Source organism: Aethalodelphis obliquidens, unplaced genomic scaffold (genome assembly GCF_003676395.1).
Source record: "Aethalodelphis obliquidens isolate GAN/ISIS:26980383/991018 unplaced genomic scaffold, ASM367639v1 scaffold53, whole genome shotgun sequence".
NCBI lineage: Eukaryota > Metazoa > Chordata > Mammalia > Artiodactyla > Delphinidae > Aethalodelphis > Aethalodelphis obliquidens.
Genome location: NW_020837997.1, coordinates 2,861,077 through 2,881,267, shown reverse-complemented (window position 1 = coordinate 2,881,267; position 20,191 = coordinate 2,861,077). Strand labels below are relative to the sequence as shown.

Here is a 20,191-nt window from a genome sequence, read left to right as displayed (position 1 = left end):
CCCGGGCTCAGACACTTCGTTCCCGGGGACCGCTCCCGCGCCCTGCTCTCTGCCTGCTCCCCCGCTCGGTCGCATGGAGACCCCAGGGGTCCAAGAAGGGGTAGAGGCATCCCGCGAGCTGAACCGCGCTCGCAGCCGCCAAGGCATAGCCAGGGCTCCGAAGCACCTGTGGCGGCAGCCCCGGCACCCCATCCTCATCCAGCGGCGCTTCCACTCAGACCTGGACAAGTCTGTGGGCCGCGGGGAGCGGGACCTGAGCCCGCGGCCGGCGCTCGAGAAGTCGCTGCGCTCCTGGCCCTCCTCCTTCCACAGGCGGTAGGTGGGCGGGGGCAGCCCCTCCCGCGGAGTGGGGGAGGGGCGCGCAGGGCCTGGCGGGAGTAGGGGAGGGTCTTTGCTTTTTCAGGGGCGGGGGTCTCTGCCTCTTGGCTGAGGCTGGCGCTTTAGAGGAGGGTGGAGCTGGGGGGCGGCAGTGCCATGATCGCTTATGGGTCTGTGTGACCTGGTGTGCCCAAGTGCCGTTGCATCCGAATGCGTGTGAGTCTGAGCAGTTGCGACCCCGTGTGTGCTCCTATCTGTTGTGTGAGTGTCCACAGCTGGCTGTGTGTCTGTGGATGATGGGGATGTGTTCAGGTGTGTGTATACCAGTTACCTACGTGCTTGGGTGTTTCCCCTTGTGGTGCCCGTGTGTGTGGCTGGGCGCGACTGTCCTCGCTCTGATCCAGTTCGGTGTCCAAGGGCCCTCCAGACCCTGGAGTGTCCTCGGGTGTTTGTGGGTTTGTGGCCACGGCAAGCATTTCAGGGGAGCTTGGGTTGGGTATATGAGAGGGCCAGGGCAGGCTGTCTGCTGTGCTGGGGGAGGAGCCTCCTCTGTGGCGTGTCCACACACACACACACACACACGCACACACTCACGTGTCCCCTGCTGTCAGAGGGAAGCCTCTTGGGAAGCCTGAGCACAGGATGTTTCTTCCACACAAGAATGAGGTGGAGAAGAGGGGAGTAGAGGTGGGGGAGGGGCTGCTCCCGTTTCATATAAACTGAGGGAGGGGGGCAGAATAAGACAAAGACAGAATAGAAACACAGAAAAACAGGGGCCTTAGTGGGGTCAGAGGGGCCTCAGTGCCACCAAAGAGCAGGATCCAGGAGTCCCAGGCCCTCCTTGGATGGGAGGGGGAGCTAAATCAGGCCAGATCTAGAGCCCTGGGTTTGAGGCCAGGCTGAGAGACCTTGGGTGAGTCGCTTTCCTCTCTGGACTTTTCTCTTGCCTTGGTCCCTGGACCTCCCGGGGCCACAGACTTCTTGATCAACAAGCCTGGCCTAACACCCCAGCCTGGCCCTCCAGCAGCCCTGGCTGGTGTCTGGGGCAGAAGGGCCCCACAGCCCAGAAGGGTTGGAGCTTTCCTAGGTGACCCAGCAGGCCCCTTGCCTCCACCCTCCAGCCCTCAGCTTCTCCTCCCCTCTCCCGGTGACTCATGACTTTCCATCTTCGAGAAAGAACAAGCAGAGACTAGGTTTGGGCCCATCTCGGGGGAGAACCACGTGGCTCTGGAAGGCAGGAGTGGTGGGTTGTGTTCCTGTGAGTGTGTGTGTGTGTCCTGCCCATGCATATACGTGCTGATGTGGTGGGAGAGGCTCAGCCTTCAGGGAAGCTAGGTTCAAGGCCAATGTTCTGTGCGCTGCCAAGCAAGCGGTGGTGCTTCCCTGAGCCTGTGTCATCAGTGAGATGCAAACACAAACCCATAATTTCTGCATTTTGTCATGCATGGTCTGTGCCAGAGCACGGTCCTCAGCTGTGGCCCTCCTCCCCAGTACCCCAGGTGGATCACATGGGTCTGGGAGGGTCTGAGCATCTGGTTCAGCAAGCATTTATTTAGCAGCTACCATGTGCCAGGCCCTGTACTGGGGCCACAGCCCAAGGGCAAGCAGGTGCTCATAGGCTAAAGGTAGAGACAGACTCGTACCAGCTGGAGACAACACAGAGGGATCTGTGCTGTGATGGAGAGAGATCAGGGTGCCGTGGGGCCCAGAGGAGGCTTCTGACCCAGCTTTTGGAGGTAGGGGGTGAGGAAGGACTGCTTGGAAGAAGAAGACATTTAAGCTTAGCCTGAAGGGTAAAGAGAAGTCAGCCGGGAGGAGTGCAGGGAAGGGTATGCCAAGCAGAAGGAACAGAATGTGCAAAGCGTCAGACTCAAGAGGATCAGATATATGAGGACATGAACACAGATCAGTGTGGCTGGAGGGTGGGAGGGGAGGCTCTAATTCATCTCACAAACATTTACTGAGCACCTACTGAGTGCTGGGCACTGAGGGCACAACTGGGAGCAAGGCAGACCTGGTCCTGCCCTCAAGGGGCTGGCAGGTGAGGCAGACACAGATCAAATAATCAGGACAGTAAATGTGAAATTGTACCCATGAGAGGAGGGTGCTCTGAGAATATTTATTTTACTTGGCTGGTCACGGAGGGCTTCCTGCAGGGGGTGATGCTTCAACTGTGACCTGAAAGACAAAAAAGTTAGCAGGGGGGGGACTTCCCTGGTGGCGCAGTGGTTAAGACTCCGCACTCCCAGTGCAGGGAGCCTGGGTTCGATCCCTGGTCAGGGAACTAGATCCCACATGCATGCCACAACTCAGAGTTCGCATGCCACAACTAAGGAGCCCGTGAACCGCAACTAAGGACCCGGTGCAACCAAATAAATAAATAAAAAAAAGTTAGCAGGGGAAGAGCCTTCAGGCAAGGGCATGGGATAGGAATGAGCCTGGATGCTTTGAAAAACAGCAAGTGGGGAGGGGATGATGAAACTGAAGCAGAGTGAGCCAAGAGGAGTGTGCTGGGGAGGCCGGCAGGAGTGAGGCCACACAGGCGTCCAGGGAGGTATGGATTCAGAAGTGAGGGCAATGGAGAGCCACAGGAGGACCTGGAGCAGAGGAGGGTGAGATCTGACCCATGTGACCATCTGCACATGTGACTCAGCCTCCACCCTCCTCTCTCTATCTAGATTCTTCAAAGGGAGACTTTCCCGGTTGTCCAGTGGTTAAGACTCTGCGCTTCCGAGGCAGGGGGTGCGGGTTTGATACGTGGTCAGGAAACTAAAATCTCACATGTCCTGGAGTGGGGCCAAAACTTTTTTTTTTTTTTTAGAAAAACAAAAAAAGATAACTAGATTCTTCAGGCGGACTTGGGCAAGTCATCTCTCCTCTCCAGACAGACTCATACCAGCTGGAGACAACACAGAGTGATCTGTGCTGTGATGGAGAGAGATCAGGGTGCCGTGGGGCCCAGAGGAGGCTTCTGACCCAGCTTTTGGAGGTAGGGGGTGAGGAAGGACTGCTCGGAAGAGGTGACATCTAAGCTTAGCCTGAAGGGTAAAGAGAAGTCAGCCGGGAGGAGTGCAGGGAAGGGTATGCCAAGCAGAAGGAACAGAATGTGCAAAGCGTCAGACTTATGGTATACTTGTCCATAAAATGGGTGTAACTGCACCCACCTCCTGTCTCACGGGGGCCACCTGGTGGCAGAGGAGACAAGTGCTCGCCCAGAGAAGAGGCTCAAATAGGGGAAATTGAGACACCGAAGTGTTAAGGACATTAGAGGCTGCTGGGCACCTCCTCAGGTCACATAGCGTGCAGGGACAAAGTTAGGGTGAAACAAAGTCACATCAACCCCTCCTTTGGCCTCTGCCCCTTCCTGGGTGAAGCTTGGGGTCATCTCCCAGGGTCAGGCAGGCCAGGTTTTCAATGCTGAATCTTGGCTGTGTGGCTCAGTTTCTCCATCCAAAAAGCTATTGATAATGCATTACCGTTAAAACTGGTTATAAAGTATTTAAAGTTGAATCTATTAATGAAACATTAATATTAAAACTATTGATAAAGCGTTAATGTCAGAGTAGCACCTGGGACTGCAGAGGAGATGGAGCCATTGGGAGAGGCTGGGGAGGCTGCCAACCTAGGCTTGAATGACCTCAGGCAATGAGCGCACCTCTCTGTGCCTCGGTTTCCCCGTCCACAAAATGGGAATAATAGTCCCCACTTTATAGAGTTGCTCTGAAAATAAAATGACTTTTACATGCACAGCCCTTGGCTCAGCACTGGGAGAGCAAGGAGTGCTCAGTTCGTACCCATGTGTTTAGCCTTAACCTTCCATTTTATGTTTGTGAATTCAGGAGAAGGACTGCATCTCCTCAGTCTCTCCTTGGGGATATGAGAACGCTGTGAGTCTCCCCCATGGGGCTGAGGTGGTGTCAAGGCTCCTTGGACCCAGCCCCAGTCTCTCCACTAGACTGATCCTGGCGGCCTCTATCCCCTGGGGACAAGCTATAATTAGGTATAGCCACAGCAGCTACAGATGGTATTTTTGTCTTGGGGACAGAGAGTCTGATTCCCACCAGGTGTCCGGTTGCAGGGCCACAGGGACAGAAGGGGGTTCCCAGCCAGACCCTTGAGACTCTCTGTCCTCCTGAGCCCCAGTGTGACTCCTCTGTGAGCCTCCGTTTTCTCATCTATGCAACGGGGACCATAGTATGATTGAGATGTCAGGGGAGGGTCAGGGTCTCACCACGGAAGCCCTGATCTCCCGAAATAGTATCTCACATCCCCCCAGGATTGCCAGAAACCTGGGTGGCATTTGTCTGGGACTCCCAAAACTAGTGCCGTCCCCTGGGGCAAGGCCCAGGCAGGGGGCTTGTTATCCCACAGCAGGACACAGTCAGGCCCATAGCTTCTGTGTGGCCTCAGGTGGGCCTCGGTTGCTTCTGCCTGAGAGGTGGGTGTCCTGGGTCTTGCCTCCAAGTGTGACATTCTCCGAGACTTGGTTTCCTTTTCTGAAGAATGGGGCAAGACCACCCAACCCCAGCATTCTGAGGGTAGGCCAGCTGGTACAGACCCCTGAACAGCCCCGCCTGATACCAGGGGCAAGGCTTCCCTTTCCAAGGGTCCTTCCTGGGGTGGGCGGTGGCAGCTGAAGCTTCACAGGACCGGAAGGCCTGGCAGGAGTGGAGTACGGATGTTTGTCCAGTAGAGACAGCGGGAGAGGGGAAACGATCCAGAGACAGGGCCTGGGGAATGTCAGAGCAGGTGGAGGTCATGTGGGGACTTGTAGAGGGGGACAGGAAGAGGGGGAGCTGCCTTGCCGTGAAGACTTGCGTCTGTTACCGCTTTTCTCCAAGCCTCAGTTCCCCACCTGACAGAGGATTAAGGGTTTGTAGTTTCTGAGCAGCCCCTTGGTGGCTCAGTCCTCCGTTTCTCCATCTGGAAAATGGGTAGAGGGGTATTGCAAGCATTGTGTGGGATCTGGGCAGCCCCTCGGCAAACTCTGTGTCTCGGTGACTCCCTGATAATGGAGAGCGCTTCCTTTTTTGACTTCTGTATCTCTTTTCAGCCGAGTTATCAGTTGAGCAAGCTGCACTACTGGGGGCCATGGTGGCAGAGGGAAGTGGTATAAGATGCGGTTTCTGGGCTCCCCCAAAGGGGAAGCAGAGAGTGTCCCGTCTAGCTCAGTGCCTCGGTTTCCCCATTTGTCCCGGTGAGGGCGTCCCTGAGCGGTCCTGCGGCGAAGGCGGGGCGGGTGCGCCTCCTGCCCTCTCCCCGCCGGGCCCCGCCCCCGTGGTTGTCCAGAAAAGGTCCCGCGCAGCCTGTACTCCGTCCAGCCTCCACGCGGTCTTGGCGATGCAGGGTCCCCCTGCGTCCGCCCCGGCCCCTGTGCCCAGCTCCCCCCGGGGCTCCCCGCGCGGCTCCCCCGGGCTCTTCAGGAAGCTCCTGGTGAACCAGAGCATCCGCCTGCAGCGGCGCTTCACCGTGGCCCATCCGCTGTGGTGAGGCGAGACAGTGGGCCTCGCAGGGCTCATGGGAACAACCGGGCTGGTGGTGGGAAGGGCAGAGTCAAGGACAGCTGGGGCCAGGTTGGGGGTCAGGGCATAAAGGCTCTGCCTCTTTGCCCTTTCTCGGTATCTCTCTCCCTCTGTCCTATCTCTGTCTCTTTTAGTTGATGACTGTCTCTCTCCATCTCTGTTTCCCTCCACCCACCGCCTGGACACACGCCCAGGGGACCAGCCGTCTGTCCCTCTCCAGCTGTGCGGCCTGGAGCAGGACGGGCTGAGGCTCACGTCTCCTTCTGACCCTCGCCAACCCGGGGCAGGCGGGCTGAGAGTCCTGGAGGTGGAGGGAAGAGGGTCACTCCTCCCCTTGGTCTGCCCCCGCCATCCGTTCTGGCGCCAGCAACGGGATGGCCTGGTGGCCTCACACTAAGCCCTCGATCTCCGCGGAGGAAGAAGTGATTTGATGGAGGCCTTTGAGGCAGGGTGTTCGCGGTGTAAGAGAGCTTGTTGCGCACCCGCGCAGAGCGCCGCCTCTGCGCAGCCCCACTCGGTTGCGTTCTCCAAGGACTCGTTCCGCCGCTTTAGGTTCGAATTCCGGCCCTTCAGGAAGCGATTGTCACATCGTGGGTCGCAGGGCAGAGGCTGGGGTTGGAGGTGGGGCTGGTGGGCGCCGACTGGGTCTCATACCTTGCGCTTGGCTCGTGCGGTTTTCTCACTTGGTAATTTGGCATCTTGCGGCTCAGAGACTAAAGGTCCCTTCTCCAAGGTCACACGGCCAGTGGCAGCTGGTGGAGAGGGGGGCAGTTGTGACGGTGGTGCCTGATGGGCCATTTCAGGCCGAGACTGGGGTCCCGGGTCCGGGAGAGCGCCCCCAGGGCACCAGAAGCTTGCGAAGAGGCGTCCCCGCCGAGGACTCCGGAGTGAGCACAGGGGCGTCGAGGACGTCAAGGGCGTGAGGCTGGGCGAGGGCAGGTCTCTCCGAGGCCCCTGTGCTTCAGTTTACCTGTCTAACAGATGGACAGACGCGCCGTTCCCACAGTCGGTGCGAGCTCCTCCCCGCTGCCCGCGTCATGGAACCACGGCCTGACCCAGCAGCTCTCGGCTAAGTTTAGAGCAGAAAGAAAAACAGCTTCCCCCGTAGCGACAAAACCCCGGCTCAGCCCTTAACTCTCCGTGCTCGCTACTTGGATTCGAACCCAGCACGCTGTGGCCTCTCCCGGCCTCAGTTTCCCTATTCATCCATAGGTGTGCTTTTCCCAGAACTTTTGGGGAGATGAGAGGGAGGGGTAGGTGGTAGCCACTCCCAGGCCTCCCCCTCTGAGCACAGGTTTAGGGTATCCACCGCCACTAGCCCGCCCCCAAGAGTGTCTCTCCTCCAGTCACCGGGCACACTCGGAGGCCGGGTAAGAGCTAAGAAGTCCCGCCCCTCCGGGTGACGTCACGAAGCGGGAACTCAGAAACGCTGGACTTGAGGGGCTTCTCCAGGAGACCCAGAACCCGAACAGACCGAGAGCGGTCGGACATAGCCGAACACCCGAGTGAGGCCGGACGAAGCCGAATATGCCCGACCTGGCCCGAGTGCCACCCGGACTTGCTCGAAAACCTGGCGCGACCGGACGTAGCCGAACACGCCCGAACGCATCCGAACCTACCCGAATGCGGTCGGTTGTAGCCGAATTCTACCGAACTCACCCGACAGAACTCAGGGGAAGAGGTCCAATCCTGTATGATCAGACCCAGCTTAGTCAAACCTGGCCGTACTTGACCGAGCCGGACCGAATCCAGCTGAACCGGACAGAATCCTGCCGAATTCCCCACCCTCAACCCGGTCTGAGCCGAATTCCCTGCTCGGAGTCTTCTGGCAGGCGCCGATCCCATCCGTGGACTGGGATGGGGTGACCTGGAGAGGGACCAGGTGGACACTGGCCCTCGGCCAGGAGGGCCGTGTCTAGGGGCGGCCCCTGGCGTCTTCCTGTCTCCGTCTTTCCTGCCCGCTCCCTTCTCAGAAACCTGTGACTCACTTGCAGCCCCTCTCCCTGGTTGCTAACTCCCCCTCCCACACTTCTGTTCTAGCCCCATGCCCCCTGCCACTCTTTCTCTGACCTCTGACTCGAAGGGTGAGAGTAGTAGATCCCCCTTATTCCGTCAGAGTGTGGCTGGAGGGAGGGATGGGAGGGGCGATTGGGGATTGCCTGGAACAGGAGGAGGACGGTCCTCTGGGGAGAGGACACATCCTGTGCAAAGGCCCAGAGGTGGAAGAGAACAGGCAGAGCGTTCAGGCCAAAAATAAAGCGGAAGAACTGGGGAGCTAAGGATAGGGCCAGAGCGAGCTGGAGGCGTGGTTGGTGAGATTGGGGTGGGGCCATATGGGCTGGAGCTGGGGAAAGGGGACAGGTGGTCCAGGGCGTAGCCAAAGCTGGCTGGGGATGGGGCCTCTCCTGGCTGTGAGGAGCCTTCGTGTGTGCCCCATCTAGGCGGGGCCCAGGTCCCCTCCAGAGAGGAAAGCCCAGGAAGTCGTTTCCAATCCCCATGAACTTACCCTGCGACTTGGACCTCAGTTTACTCCTTAGTAATACGGGAGCCCTGTCGCTCTCCTCAGGTGCTTGGTAAAAGCACCCTAAAAAGCTCCCTAAAAGCACCCTGGGGATGAAGACTACCACACCCATATTAGAAACAAAGTTGTTGATGTCCATAGAAAAGCTGAGACCTACCCGTGGTCACAACAGCCACTTGGAGACAGATCTGAACCTCACGTCCTGGAGTCCAGATTAGTCCCAGTGGAAAAGACTCTGGGGTACAGAGGTGGAGATGGAGGCGTGAGGGACGCGGCAGTGTCCCTGAGTGGGGGTGTGACTGTGGGACAGATGGACAAGCTGCAGGCCACTCCTGCCCAGCCCACCGCGTGGCCCCAGGGAGGATGTGACAAAACTGATATAGGCCATGACCCAGCATCCATATGCCAGGACCCTCGGCTCTGACTGTGACTCCTTTTCCTTCAGCTTGGACCTGGAAAATGGGCTGTCATGCGGAAGAAGCGCCCTGGACCATCAGGCTGGGTCTGGCCTTGGCCGGGTCATCCAAGCCCCTGCCCAGCACAGCCAGAGGCGGGAGTCCTTCCTGTACCGCTCAGACAGTGACTACGAACTCTCGTCCAAGACCATGTCCCGGAACTCCTCTGTGGCTAGCGACCTGTGAGTCTGAGGCTGGGGGATAATACCGCTTTCTACTTCCTTCCTTCCTTTATTCCTCCATTCGGCACACCTCCTTCAAATGACCGTTTGAGGTGGGCCTTAAAGTTTATGTAGGAGTTTGCCTATTTGCTTGTTCAGTAGGACATGCTAAGAATGATATCCAGTGATCCTCTGTGCTTCACTTTAGGCTGGGGTTGGGTGGCAATCCAGTGACATTAAGTCCAATTAACAGCAACCGAACGAACACTTTGATTTGAGCTTTCTGGTAGCAATAATTTCCTGCCTCTACTAAGACCCCTGTTGCCCCTGGGACTCAGATTCTCCATTTGTGAGATGGGGATAAAGTGAGTGATTGGTCAGAGGGGCTGTGGCTGCTTTCAGAGAAGAGTCAGGTGAGGGGAGTCCAGGAACTACTAGGAAGACACCCAAAAGAGGGAGTCGGGACAGGAGGATGCCCTCAGCTGAGGGCACAGTGTGGGTAAAAGCTGAAAGATGGGGGACTTCCCTGGCAGTCCAGTGCTTAAGACTCTGCGCTTCCACTGCAGGGGGCACGGGTTCAATAACTAAGATCCCGCATGCCGCGTGGTGCAAAAAAGGAAAAAAAAAAAAACCCAGAAAAAACTGGAAGATGGGAACGTGTGGGGGTGCTCCCTCTGACCGCCCTTCCATGTCTGGTCTCCCCGCAGACACGGAGAAGACGTGATTGTGACACCCTTTGCCCAGGTGGGTACCCACCTCTCCTTTCTCCCGTGTGCCGGGCAGGTAGAGCCGACCCTTCCTTCCCAACGCTGGCCACCCCCCCTCGCAGGTCCTGGCCAGTCTGAGGACGGTTCGGAGCAACGTTGCGACCCTTGCCCACCTGCAAGGCCGCGGGGCAGCCAAGTACGCAGGGGGCGGGGCTGGGCGGGGCCTGGCGGAGAGAAGGGCAGGGCCTGGCGGAGAGGGGCGGGATCAGAAGACAAGGTGGGCAAAGCAGAGGCGGGGCACGGGCGGAAGGGGCGCGGCTGGCAATTCGGGGATCGGGGGAAGAGGAGGAGGGGCAGGGGCCAGGAGGTCTTGGGGGGCGGGGCCCTATGGGTGGGGCAGGCCGCTCCTGAGCCGATTGTACTGCAGGCAGGCATGCGTCGGGAACACCCCATCTGGCAGTCAGCCCCCTCCACCAACAGGTAATGCGCCTGCTCCTATCCCCTCCTTCCACTGTGGGACAGCTGTGAACTTCCTCTCTATGGGGACCTCCCCAGCCCATGAATCCTTGGGCTGTGCTAATTGTAAACCTCCCCCCCCCCCCCCCCCCCCCCCCACACCCTTGGGGATGCGGAGATCCTGGGGTCCTGAGTGGCCTCATTCTCATTGGGAAGGGATCCAGGGTCCAGATGCAGAGATGGGAGCAGGAGGGACACAGGGTTCCCAAGTAGGGGTGGGGCAGGCCCCTGACCAGCTTGGCCCCCAGAGGACACTGGGCAGAAGCTGGCTTTGGAGACACTGGACGAGCTGGATTGGTGTTTGGATCAACTGGAGACACTGCAGGCGCGGCACTCGGTGGGGGAGATGGCCTCCAACAAGGTTAGTAGGGCCAGATAACTGAGATCACTTGCCTATGTCCACAGTGCCCCCATCATCACTGACATCACCTTCCCCTGCAGTTCAAGTGGATGCTGAACCGGGAGTTGACTCACCTGTCTGAAGCCAGCAGCTCTGGGAACCAAGTGTCTGAGTACATATCCCGAACCTTCCTGGGTGAGCTATGGTGGGTCACTGACTAGGCTACATTACAGAGGTAGGAAGAGGGAAGGGAAGGAAAGACTTCTGCTACAGACTTCAACTGAGGAAGATAGAACCAGACACGGACACCCCCAGCCCCATGAGGCAGGGCTGGACCAGAGGGAGGGACAGAAGGATCTTCCGGGAGGAGGGGGACATTAAAGTTAGGGTTTTGAAGCGTGAGTAGAAGTTTGCCAAGGAGGAGATAGAGGGAACGACAGAGCTGGGTCTCCAGCTTGGGAGACGGAAAGGACATTTGACTGTTTTGGGAAAAATACTAAGCTCCAGGTGCCCAGGGGCCATGTCCAGCAGAAGAGGTCACTGAGATCAGCCTTGAACAGAGGAGAAGGGTATCTACAGGCCAGAAAGGACTTTACTCTGAGATTACTTTGGTCCAGGTAAAAAGGAAATAGGTTGATCTTGAGGCTTGGCAAGGTCCAGTACTTGAGGCCACGCAGGCCAACCCTAGCAGGTGAATTGACTTCTCTGAGCCCTACCCTGCCCCATCTACAGACCAGCAGACTGAGGTGGAGTTGCCCAGGGTGACCCCCACGGAGCCCCCAAGGCCCATGTCCCAGATCAGCGGCCTGCGTGGACTCCCCCACAGTACCAGCCTTTCTGCAGCCACTGTCCCACGCTTTGGGGTCCAGACTGATCAGGAGGGACAACTGGCCAAGGTGGGTTTACAATAGGAATGCTGAGACCCAGGTTTGAATCCTGGCTCTGTGTGGCTACCCTATTTGGGGCCTCAGTTTGCCCACCTATATACTGACCAGGTGGGGCTCAGTGTAGGACCTGAGGCCTGGGGATGGGGGTTGAGGCTCCAGAGTCTGGGGAAGTTGGGTTGCAGTTAAGCTCCAGTCCTTCACATTTTAGGAGCTGGAAGACACCAAGAAGTGGGGGCTTGATGTGTTCAAGGTGGCAGAGCTAAGTGGGAACCGGCCCCTCACAGCTATCATGTTCAGCATCTTTCAGGTACCTCCCCTGCCCTTGGCTTCTAATACCCTTGTGTTTCCTTCACTCCTTCCTACCTCAGGACCTCAGGGGACACATATTCTTCAAATCCTCCCTAAAATCCCTGAGTGGGGTCATTTGAGCCGGGGCATTGAAGGATGGATAGGCATTTGTTAGGTTTAAAAGTTCACTGCTGATTGGCAACAAGACTCAAGCCTCAGCCTTGGGCCAGGCCTGAAGAGACCCAGTCTGTAGGGAACAACTGTGGGGTCAGAGATGAGCCAGAGGGAAAGGACAGAGACCAGGGGAGTTCAGAGGGAGAGCAGGGAGGGCATCCTGGAAGAGGGGGCACTTGAGAGATGGATAGGGATTCAGAAGGAGAGAAGGCATAGGAATAGTGTGTGCTGCCACCCAGAGGCCGAGGCCCTGACTGGGGCCCTGTGATGCACCAGGAACGGGACCTGCTCAAGACATTTCGGATCCCAGCAGACACACTTGCCACCTACCTACTGACACTGGAGGGTCACTACCACAACGATGTGGCCTACCACAATAGCCTACACGCCGCTGACGTGGCCCAGTCTACACATGTGCTGCTGGCCACACCTGCGCTTGAGGTAGGGCCCTACAGCTACAGGCAGCCCTGGTGCGTGCAGGGCACAGAGAGCCTGCCCCTCACCTCTTATGCTCCGTGCCCACTCAGGCCGTGTTCACTGACCTGGAAGTCCTGGCTGCCATCTTTGCAAGCGCCATCCATGATGTGGATCATCCTGGGGTCTCCAATCAGTTTCTCATTAACACCAGTGAGTTAGGGGGCTGGGCCCTGCCACCACCTGTCAATCAAGTGATGTTAGGTGGTCCCGTTCCTGCTCTGAGTCTCCCTGTTGGTGAAATGACTGCCACAATCTTCCCTCCCTTAGGTGCTGAGAGCAGACCCAGATATGCAGTAGATACTCAGTAAATGAGAGAATAACAAATGTGACAGAGCTGATTTGGGCCCACTGAGATTTTAAAGTTTAGGATCCTTTGTGGTGTCAGAAAAACTCAGTCAACAAGCAATTATTGGGTACCTCTTATATACATCCCTGGAGAGCTGGAGATAAGAGTGGAGCCCTCTCACTTGAGGATCCCAGGGTCTAATAAGACAAAGACTTGGTAGTTCACTCAACCAGCACACAGCACTGTCTTCTGCCATGCCAAGTCCCCAAGGAGTCACCAGTCTCAAGGAGGTAGAGCTAAACACAGATGCCCCTAGCCCTGCAGAGTCAGGGCAGGGCCACGGGGGGAGACAGGGTCCTAGAAGGCTTCCTGGAGGATGGGGCATTGGAGTTGGGGCTTCAACGCATGAGTAGGAGTTTACTGAGAATGTACAGAACCGGCCTTTGGGTGGAGTGGGTTGGGTGGGCAGGTCTTGAGGTGCTCCACCTCCCCTACAGACTCAGAGCTTGCACTTATGTACAATGATACCTCCATGCTGGAGAACCACCACCTGGCTGTGGGCTTCAAGCTGCTGCAGGCAGAGAACTGTGACATCTTCCAGAACCTCACCACCAAGCAGCGGCTGAGTCTGCGCAGGATGGTCATCGACATGGTGAGACAACAACGATGGATGGGGTGGGGCGATCTTGATATGGCTGGGGGTTCAGTTGGACCAGGGCATGTCCCCATTCTGAGTCCGAGCTTCCTGGTCTGTAAAATGGGGCAATGACTGTCCAAGCCTTGGGTAGGGGTGACTAGGCCCTTGGTCAGGCTAATCAGGTCTTGGATGTGATTCACGTGCAAACAAGGTGGAAACTTTCTGGGGTTTCAGGTGCAACTTTTCTGACCCTTAAGTCTGTGCATTTGATATTTTTCAAGTTGGGAGACACCAGTACGTTTTGGGGTCTTATGCATCAACTCATTTATTGAACAAGCATTTATTGGGCATCCATTGTGCTTGTCCTGTGACAGTGACCATTAGAATTCTGGCCTTTATGAAACTCACAGTCTGTGGGGGAGATGGACACATAGGTGGGAGCCATGATGGGGGGCCCACAAGCAGAACCATGATGGGGGACCTGTAGACAGAGCTGTGATGGAGAGATGCTCAAGGTTGAGGAGGGCTTCCCCAGGAGAGAACACTGAAGTCAGGGCCTGAAGAGTGTAGAGGACCATGGGGTGGGGAGGAGTGTTCCCAGCAGGGGGAACAGCATGTGGGGAGGGCTCAGAGGAAACCAGGCTCCAAGTGAAGAGGAACTAAAAGTTTGCTGAGGGAGAGTGGGGGCTCTGGGCAGTGGGCACTCCCAGTGGAAGCATCATTTGGTCCAGATGGGAGGTTTGGGGAGAAGCGTTTTTTTAATATTTGTTTATTTATTTGGCTGTGCTGGGTCTTAGTTGCCGCATGAGGGATCTTCATTGCAGTGTGCAGGATCTTCGTTGCGGCATGCAGGATCTTTAGTTGTGGCATACGGGATCTTTAGTTGTGGCATGCGGGCTCTTAGTTGCGGCATGAGGGATCTAGTTCCCTGACCAGGGATCGAACCCGGACCCCCTGCGTTGGGAACATGGAGTCTTAACTGCTGGACCACCAGGGAAGTTCCCTGGGGAGAAGTTTTGAGACTTCGGTCTGATTCTCAGAGAAGCCTGTGGGTCATTCCTGGGCTGGGTCCGCATGGGTCCAGCTAAATGATTTTTAAGCAGCTGTGCTCAGAGCTGAACTTCCCTTCCGGTGGCTAAAAACAGCCCTCCCGGCCACGCAGCAGCCACAGGAAGGTTTGGGGAGCACTCAGTCCACCTGTGGCTCCCACAGCCCTCTGGATAAATCCCCCGCTCCTCCCTGAGGCCCTCCCCACTCTTGTCACCCTCACTTGCTCCCATGTTGCTCCTGCACTCGTTTGTTCTAGCCACAACTCTCTCCTCTATGTTCCTCAGCTTATTCAGCCTCAGGGCCTTTGCACTGGCCAAGTCATCTGCTGGGCTTCAGGCGTGTTTCATGTCAACCCCCAGGTCTAATCTCCCTCCCTCATGCCCTGTCCCACATGTGGGATGCACCCCACAAGCCCAGCAACCTTGGAGAAGGGACTTTTTTTTTTGCGTGTGTGTGTGTGTGGTACGCGGGCCTCTCACTGTTGTGGCCTCTCCCGTTGTGGAGCACAGGCTCTGGATGCGCAGGCTCAGCGGCCATGGCTCACGGGCCCAGCCGCTCCGCGGCATGTGGGATCCTCCCGGACCGGGGCACGAACCCGTGTCCCCTGCATCGGCAGGCGGACTCTCAACCACTGCGCCACCAGGGAAGCCCGAGAAGGGACTACTGACTCAGCTTCTCTTGTGAGCTGGGTTTACAGCAAATCTTGATACATGCCCCCATTTGACAGATGAGGACACTGAGGCTCAGAGGGCTGTGGATCCAAGTGGGTGTGGCATCTGGGAAGTGGGGAGTGGGGGTGGGGCAGGCGCTATCCTCATACCTGCCATCCTCCTTCACCGTCCCCCAGGTGCTGGCCACAGACATGTCCAAACACATGAACATCCTGGCTGACCTCAAGACCATGGTGGAGACCAAGAAGGTGACAAGCCTTGGAGTCTTGCTGCTAGACAACTACTCCGACCACATCCAGGTGTGTGGCTGGGCCAGCCCTAAGGGCTTGGTTTCCACACTCATTCAACTACATTTATGAAGTGCCAACCGCGTGCCCAACTTGAAGAAATGGAGGCACATACAGTCACGTGGCTGTGCCTTAGCCACCCTTTCCCCTGCCCAGCCTCAGTTTCCCCACCTGTAAAATGGGTATGTCCATGGCGCCAGCCTCTGGGGCGGGTACCAGGCCTGGGGTGGCCTGGCCTGAGCCTTCCCGAGCCTCGGTCTCACCAGGTCTTGCAGAGCCTGGTGCACTGTGCCGACCTCAGCAACCCCACGAAGCCGCTGCCGCTCTACCGCCAGTGGACAGACCGCATCATGGCTGAGTTCTTCCAGCAGGGCGACCGTGAGCGCGAATCAGGCCTGGACATCAGCCCTATGTGCGATAAGCACACGGCCTCAGTGGAGAAGTCCCAGGTCTGAGGGTGAATGAGCCGAGCTGGTGGGCACTGGGGAGGTGGGAGGGAAAGGAGTGGCTGAGCTGACCCCATGAGTCCTGGCTTGACCCCTGGCTGGCAAATGAGGGGATGTGGCCTAAGGGTCTGCACTGGGCTGTGCAGAGTCAGGCCTGATATGTATTTCCTCTGGGCTGTCGAAAGAGACATCTTCACTCACTTGTGGAGTTTGGAAGTATCTGTTCTGAGTGACATAGGAGATTCTTGAGGTGCTCCCAGTCTGGGGGACACATTCATCCAGCTCTGAGGAGTCAGAGCTGAGGTAGAGGGAAAGACTTAGGGGTTGGGGGAGCTCAAAAGGGGCAGAGGAGTCTTCCAAGAGGAGGGGTTATTTGAAGAGGGTTTCGAAGGATGTGTAGGAGTTGGGAAATGGCATTCCAGGCAGAGGGAACAACCTGGGCAAAGGCCTGGGGGCTGGACTGGGTCTAGGTTCCATGGTAACTCACCACCCAGCAACCTCTATCCCCCAATTCTGTATCACCCCACAGGTGGGTTTCATTGACTACATCGCCCACCCACTGTGGGAGACGTGGGCTGACCTGGTACACCCAGATGCACAGGACCTGCTGGACACTCTGGAGGACAACCGCGAGTGGTACCAGAGCAAGATCCCCCGCAGCCCTGTGGAGCCCACCAGCCCCGAGCAGGGTGGTCCCGACAGATTCCAGTTTCAGCTGACTCTGCAGGAAGCAGAAGAGGAGGAGGGAGAGGAGGAGGGAGCACTGGGTGGGGAGGCCTCAGAGTCACCTGACACTGAGCTCTTGTCCCCTGAGGCCAGCCCAGACCCTGGGGCCCTATACCTGGACAACCAGAGGACCGTGGGCAAGCCCTGTGTGGACCATGAGGGCAATGTGATGGCTGAGGCTTTGGGCACCTAGTGGCCCCTGAAGGGTGTGTAGACTTTCCAGGCAGAGGTCCCAGGTGGCCCCTGCTTTGCCTTCCCCACCCACTGAGGGAGACAATCAGGCTTTTAGCTACAGACAGCTCTCAGGGTTGAATTGGAGGCACCTGGCGGGATCCATTCTGACCCTGAGCTCAGCTGAGAGAGCTCTCCAAGGAGCTGGGCTGGGGGCAGCCTCTTCCAGGGCCCTTGAGTTCTCCCTCCTGGACTTCAACCCCTGGTGTAGAAAGGGAGTATCTGCCAGGCCCCTTGTGCATCTTCTCCAGTGGTCACTCTTCAGCCACGTCAATCACTTTATTTTTTCATTCTTTATCCGATATTTACCAGGCACCTACTGTGTGCCAGGCCTGTGCCTCTTATGTGCCTCTGGGTTAGCCCTGCACAAGGAGGTGGGGAGTCAGCCTCAAGGAGTTCCCCCCTCCCCGAGACACCTCCCCTTCACCTGCAAGGCAGCTCATTACAAGAGAACAAGAACTTGAATGGGAGAATTCTCAGCACCAAAGCTTCATCCAGACCCAGTCTGGCTCTGGAGCTCTGGTGGGGGGTGATAGGGGGCCATGAAAGAGAGGGCTGTGTGTCAGGAACTGTCTCTGAAGACTGATTTAGCCTTCATTGCTTGTGCACTGGCTGTTGCTTTAAGTTGCTGTGGTTTCTGTCTTCAGGTCTAAGGATCCTAGTCCTCCCTGGTCCCAGGACCCCCTGCTGGCTCGCTTATACTTTCTCCCTCTCTAGAACAGCAACACAGACTTCTCCCCCAGGGAAGGTCTCTCGATCTTCTGATTCTGAGGCTGTACCAGATTCCCCGTAGGGAAAAGGAGGCTTCTGATGCTTTCTTGCGAGTCACAGCCCCTTCTGGGCCTCAGTTTCCCCTCCATGGCCTGATCCTTAGTACTTGGGTAAACTTTGGTTGGAGGGTGGTGTTTGTGACCTCCCTGAAATATCTTAGAAATATGGGGCATTCTCTGGGTTTAAATAAACTCTATCACCCATAATTAGTACCGTGCCCATTTCACGGATGGGGAAACAGGAGCGGAGAGGTCCTGTGGCCTGAGGGCTCAGGGCCCTGTAGCTGGGGGGCAGACGTTAGCCAGCGGCGCCCCCTGGTGGCTGGAGGCACAGCGGGGAGGCGGGGCGAATTCGGGGCCCTTCCTCGCTTTGCCAGAAGTCTTTCCCGCACCCAGCTTGGTTGAGTTCGCCCTGAGGGTGCCGGCCTGGTGCAGAGCAGGTGAGGCGGCTCTGTGCTCAAGTCTCAGATTCAATTCTCGCTTCCGGAGGCCTCAGTATCCCCCCATCCCACCCCACCCCCCACCCCCAGCCTCCCTCCCCGCGTGTCTAATGATTTATACATGGCACAAGTCATCACAGCAGCCCCTGGCTTCAAGAACAGCAGGCTTCATTCCTAAATAATTTCATTAATAATTTCATTCCATTGATGATTCATCGTCATCACAATTAATGATCAAATGCCACAGAGGGAGAATTAAAGGGCATCTGGATCATGAACTTGGTGCATTTCCTTCCACACTTTTAAAAGGCAGAGATTTATGGGATTTTTATTTATATATATTTTTTATCCTTTCCACCTTGCAAGTAATACATGTCACTGTAGAGAATCCGAAAATAATGGAAACATGTAAAGACGAAAATAAAATTCTGCTGTAACCTCACCCACAGATCATCTGCCTTCAGCATTTCACCTTATTTCCCTCTGTTTTTTTCTCTACCCATTCATAAGAACACTCATATGTCCCCCTTCATTTTGGGCCACAGGTATTCCTCCCTCTTCCCCTTACTGACTGCACGCTACCCACACTGATTTTTTAACACCCCAAGCACAGTCCCACCTCAGGCCCTTGGCACATGCTGTGCCCCCTACCTGGAATACTTCTCTCCCTCATCCTCCCGCTTTGGGTCTCAGCTCAGCATCCCCTTCTCCAGGAAGTCCTTCCTGACCCTCCCCCTCCCACCCCAGGCTGGCACTGGTGGAAGCTCTCTGGCAGTCTTTGCCAACGTCAACAAATCTCTTAACCTCCCCGAGCCTTTGTCATTTCGCGGGTAAAATGTGCTCTTTGTGAGGATCACAGAATTGTAACAACAGGTATTGTTTGAGGAAAGCATGTCCTGAGCTCTTTCTTCACAGGTATAGAAACTGAGGCTCACAGAGGGGATGAGGAAGAAGTCACTCACATGCTCCAGGTCTCCCATTTCCTCCCGTTTAGGGTCCTTCCTGAGGGACATAGTCCTTGCCTTTGTGGCCCACTCTAGACCCAAAGAGGAGGGTGGGAGAAGATCTTTAGGGCCCCTGGGAACTTTCAGCCCTTGTGAACTCCTAGGGTGACTCGTAGGGCCTCAGTTTGCCCTCTGTTGAGGGAGAAAATGTTGCCTGGCCCCCCTTCCTCACAGAGCTGGAGAGGGGTTGTCCCTCGAGCTTGTTTAGTGAGTTCCAGCCTCAGGGCCTTTGAACTTGCTGTTCTTGCTGTCTGGAGCACTGTTCCCCCACTTCTCCCAGTGGCCAGCTCATTCTCCTCCTTCAGATTCCTGCTCAAATGTTACTTCCTCAGAGAGGTCTTCCCTAACCTCAGTGGCCAAAGTCACGTTCCTTCCAATCATTCATTTGTTCATTCATTCATGTCATACCATCACAGGGCACCTACTGTGTCCAAAGGTGTAGGTGCTGGGGACACTGATCCCCGCCTTTCAAAGCTCACGGCTGGCTATTGGATAAATAAGTCAACATGATCATTTCTAATGGGGAGGTATCAGGAAGGAAAACTATGGTGACATGATAGGAGGTGACATGGTGAAATCAGAACTTCTGGAGGGAGGTGGGTGTTGATTGAAGATCTGAAGGGGATGAGAGAGCCAGGCACAGAAATACCTGGGGAAGAGGACACAGCAGGTGCAAAGGCCCTGAGGCAAGGTTGCACCTGGAACCTCGAGGAGGGAGAGGAGAAAGATGAGGTAGTGGATGGGATCTGAGAGGGTTTGGGGCCCTTCTCCTATGCAGCTCTGTTGCTCGGACCACACAGAACATCTCCCCTCAAGTCTGTAGTCCTCACCTCCAATTCGACCATCCCTAATTCCACAGCCTTATGCTTATTCTTAACAATAAATCCTTCCATTATTTTTATTTTAAAATACAAAATCCTGGGACTTCCCTGGTGGCGCAGTGGTTAAGAAACCGTCTGCTAATGCAAGGGACACGGGTTCGAGCCCTGGTCCGGGAAGATCCCACATGCCGTGGAGCAACTAAACTCGTGCGCCACAACTACTGAGTCTGTGTGCCACAACTACTGAAGCCCGCGCGCCTAAAGCCCGTGCTCCGCAACAAGAGAAGCCACGGCAATGAGAAGCCCGCGCACCGCAACGAAGAGTAGCCCCTGCTCGCTGGAACTAGAGAAAGCCCGTGTGTAGCAACGAAGACCCAGCGCAGCCAAATAAATAAATGATTAAATACATAAATAAAATAAAATACAAAATCCTTTGTGCAGAAGCTCGTATACATT

The 20,191-nt window shown here is 56.3% G+C and overlaps 1 protein-coding gene across 1 annotated transcript; it reads left to right on the top strand.

Annotated features, from left to right (window-relative positions):
- The first annotated feature begins 5,567 nt into the window (after positions 1-5,567).
- On the top strand, positions 5,568-18,348 carry PDE4C (phosphodiesterase 4C). The gene is made up of 15 exons (XM_027084705.1): positions 5,568-5,804; positions 8,807-8,998; positions 9,685-9,721; positions 9,807-9,880; positions 10,112-10,164; positions 10,449-10,561; positions 10,642-10,735; positions 11,273-11,436; positions 11,636-11,734; positions 12,166-12,330; positions 12,417-12,516; positions 13,150-13,304; positions 15,187-15,309; positions 15,564-15,746; positions 16,273-18,348. The coding sequence occupies exons 1-15, from the start codon at positions 5,659-5,661 to the stop codon at positions 16,660-16,662; spliced, it is 2,088 nt and encodes a 695-aa protein (XP_026940506.1). The 5' UTR covers positions 5,568-5,658; the 3' UTR covers positions 16,663-18,348.
- The last annotated feature ends 1,843 nt before the right edge of the window (positions 18,349-20,191 follow it).

Excerpts from the sequence above, each read along its gene's own strand:
- PDE4C (XM_027084705.1), top strand. The coding sequence starts at position 5,659 with ATGCAGGGTCCCCCTGCGTCCGCCCCGGCCCCTGTGCCCAGCTCCCCC. Across the intron at positions 10,736-11,272 it reads CATATCCCGAACCTTCCTGG|ACCAGCAGACTGAGGTGGAG; the intron begins GTGAGCTATGGT and ends CCCCATCTACAG. Across the intron at positions 13,305-15,186 it reads GCAGGATGGTCATCGACATG|GTGCTGGCCACAGACATGTC; the intron begins GTGAGACAACAA and ends ACCGTCCCCCAG.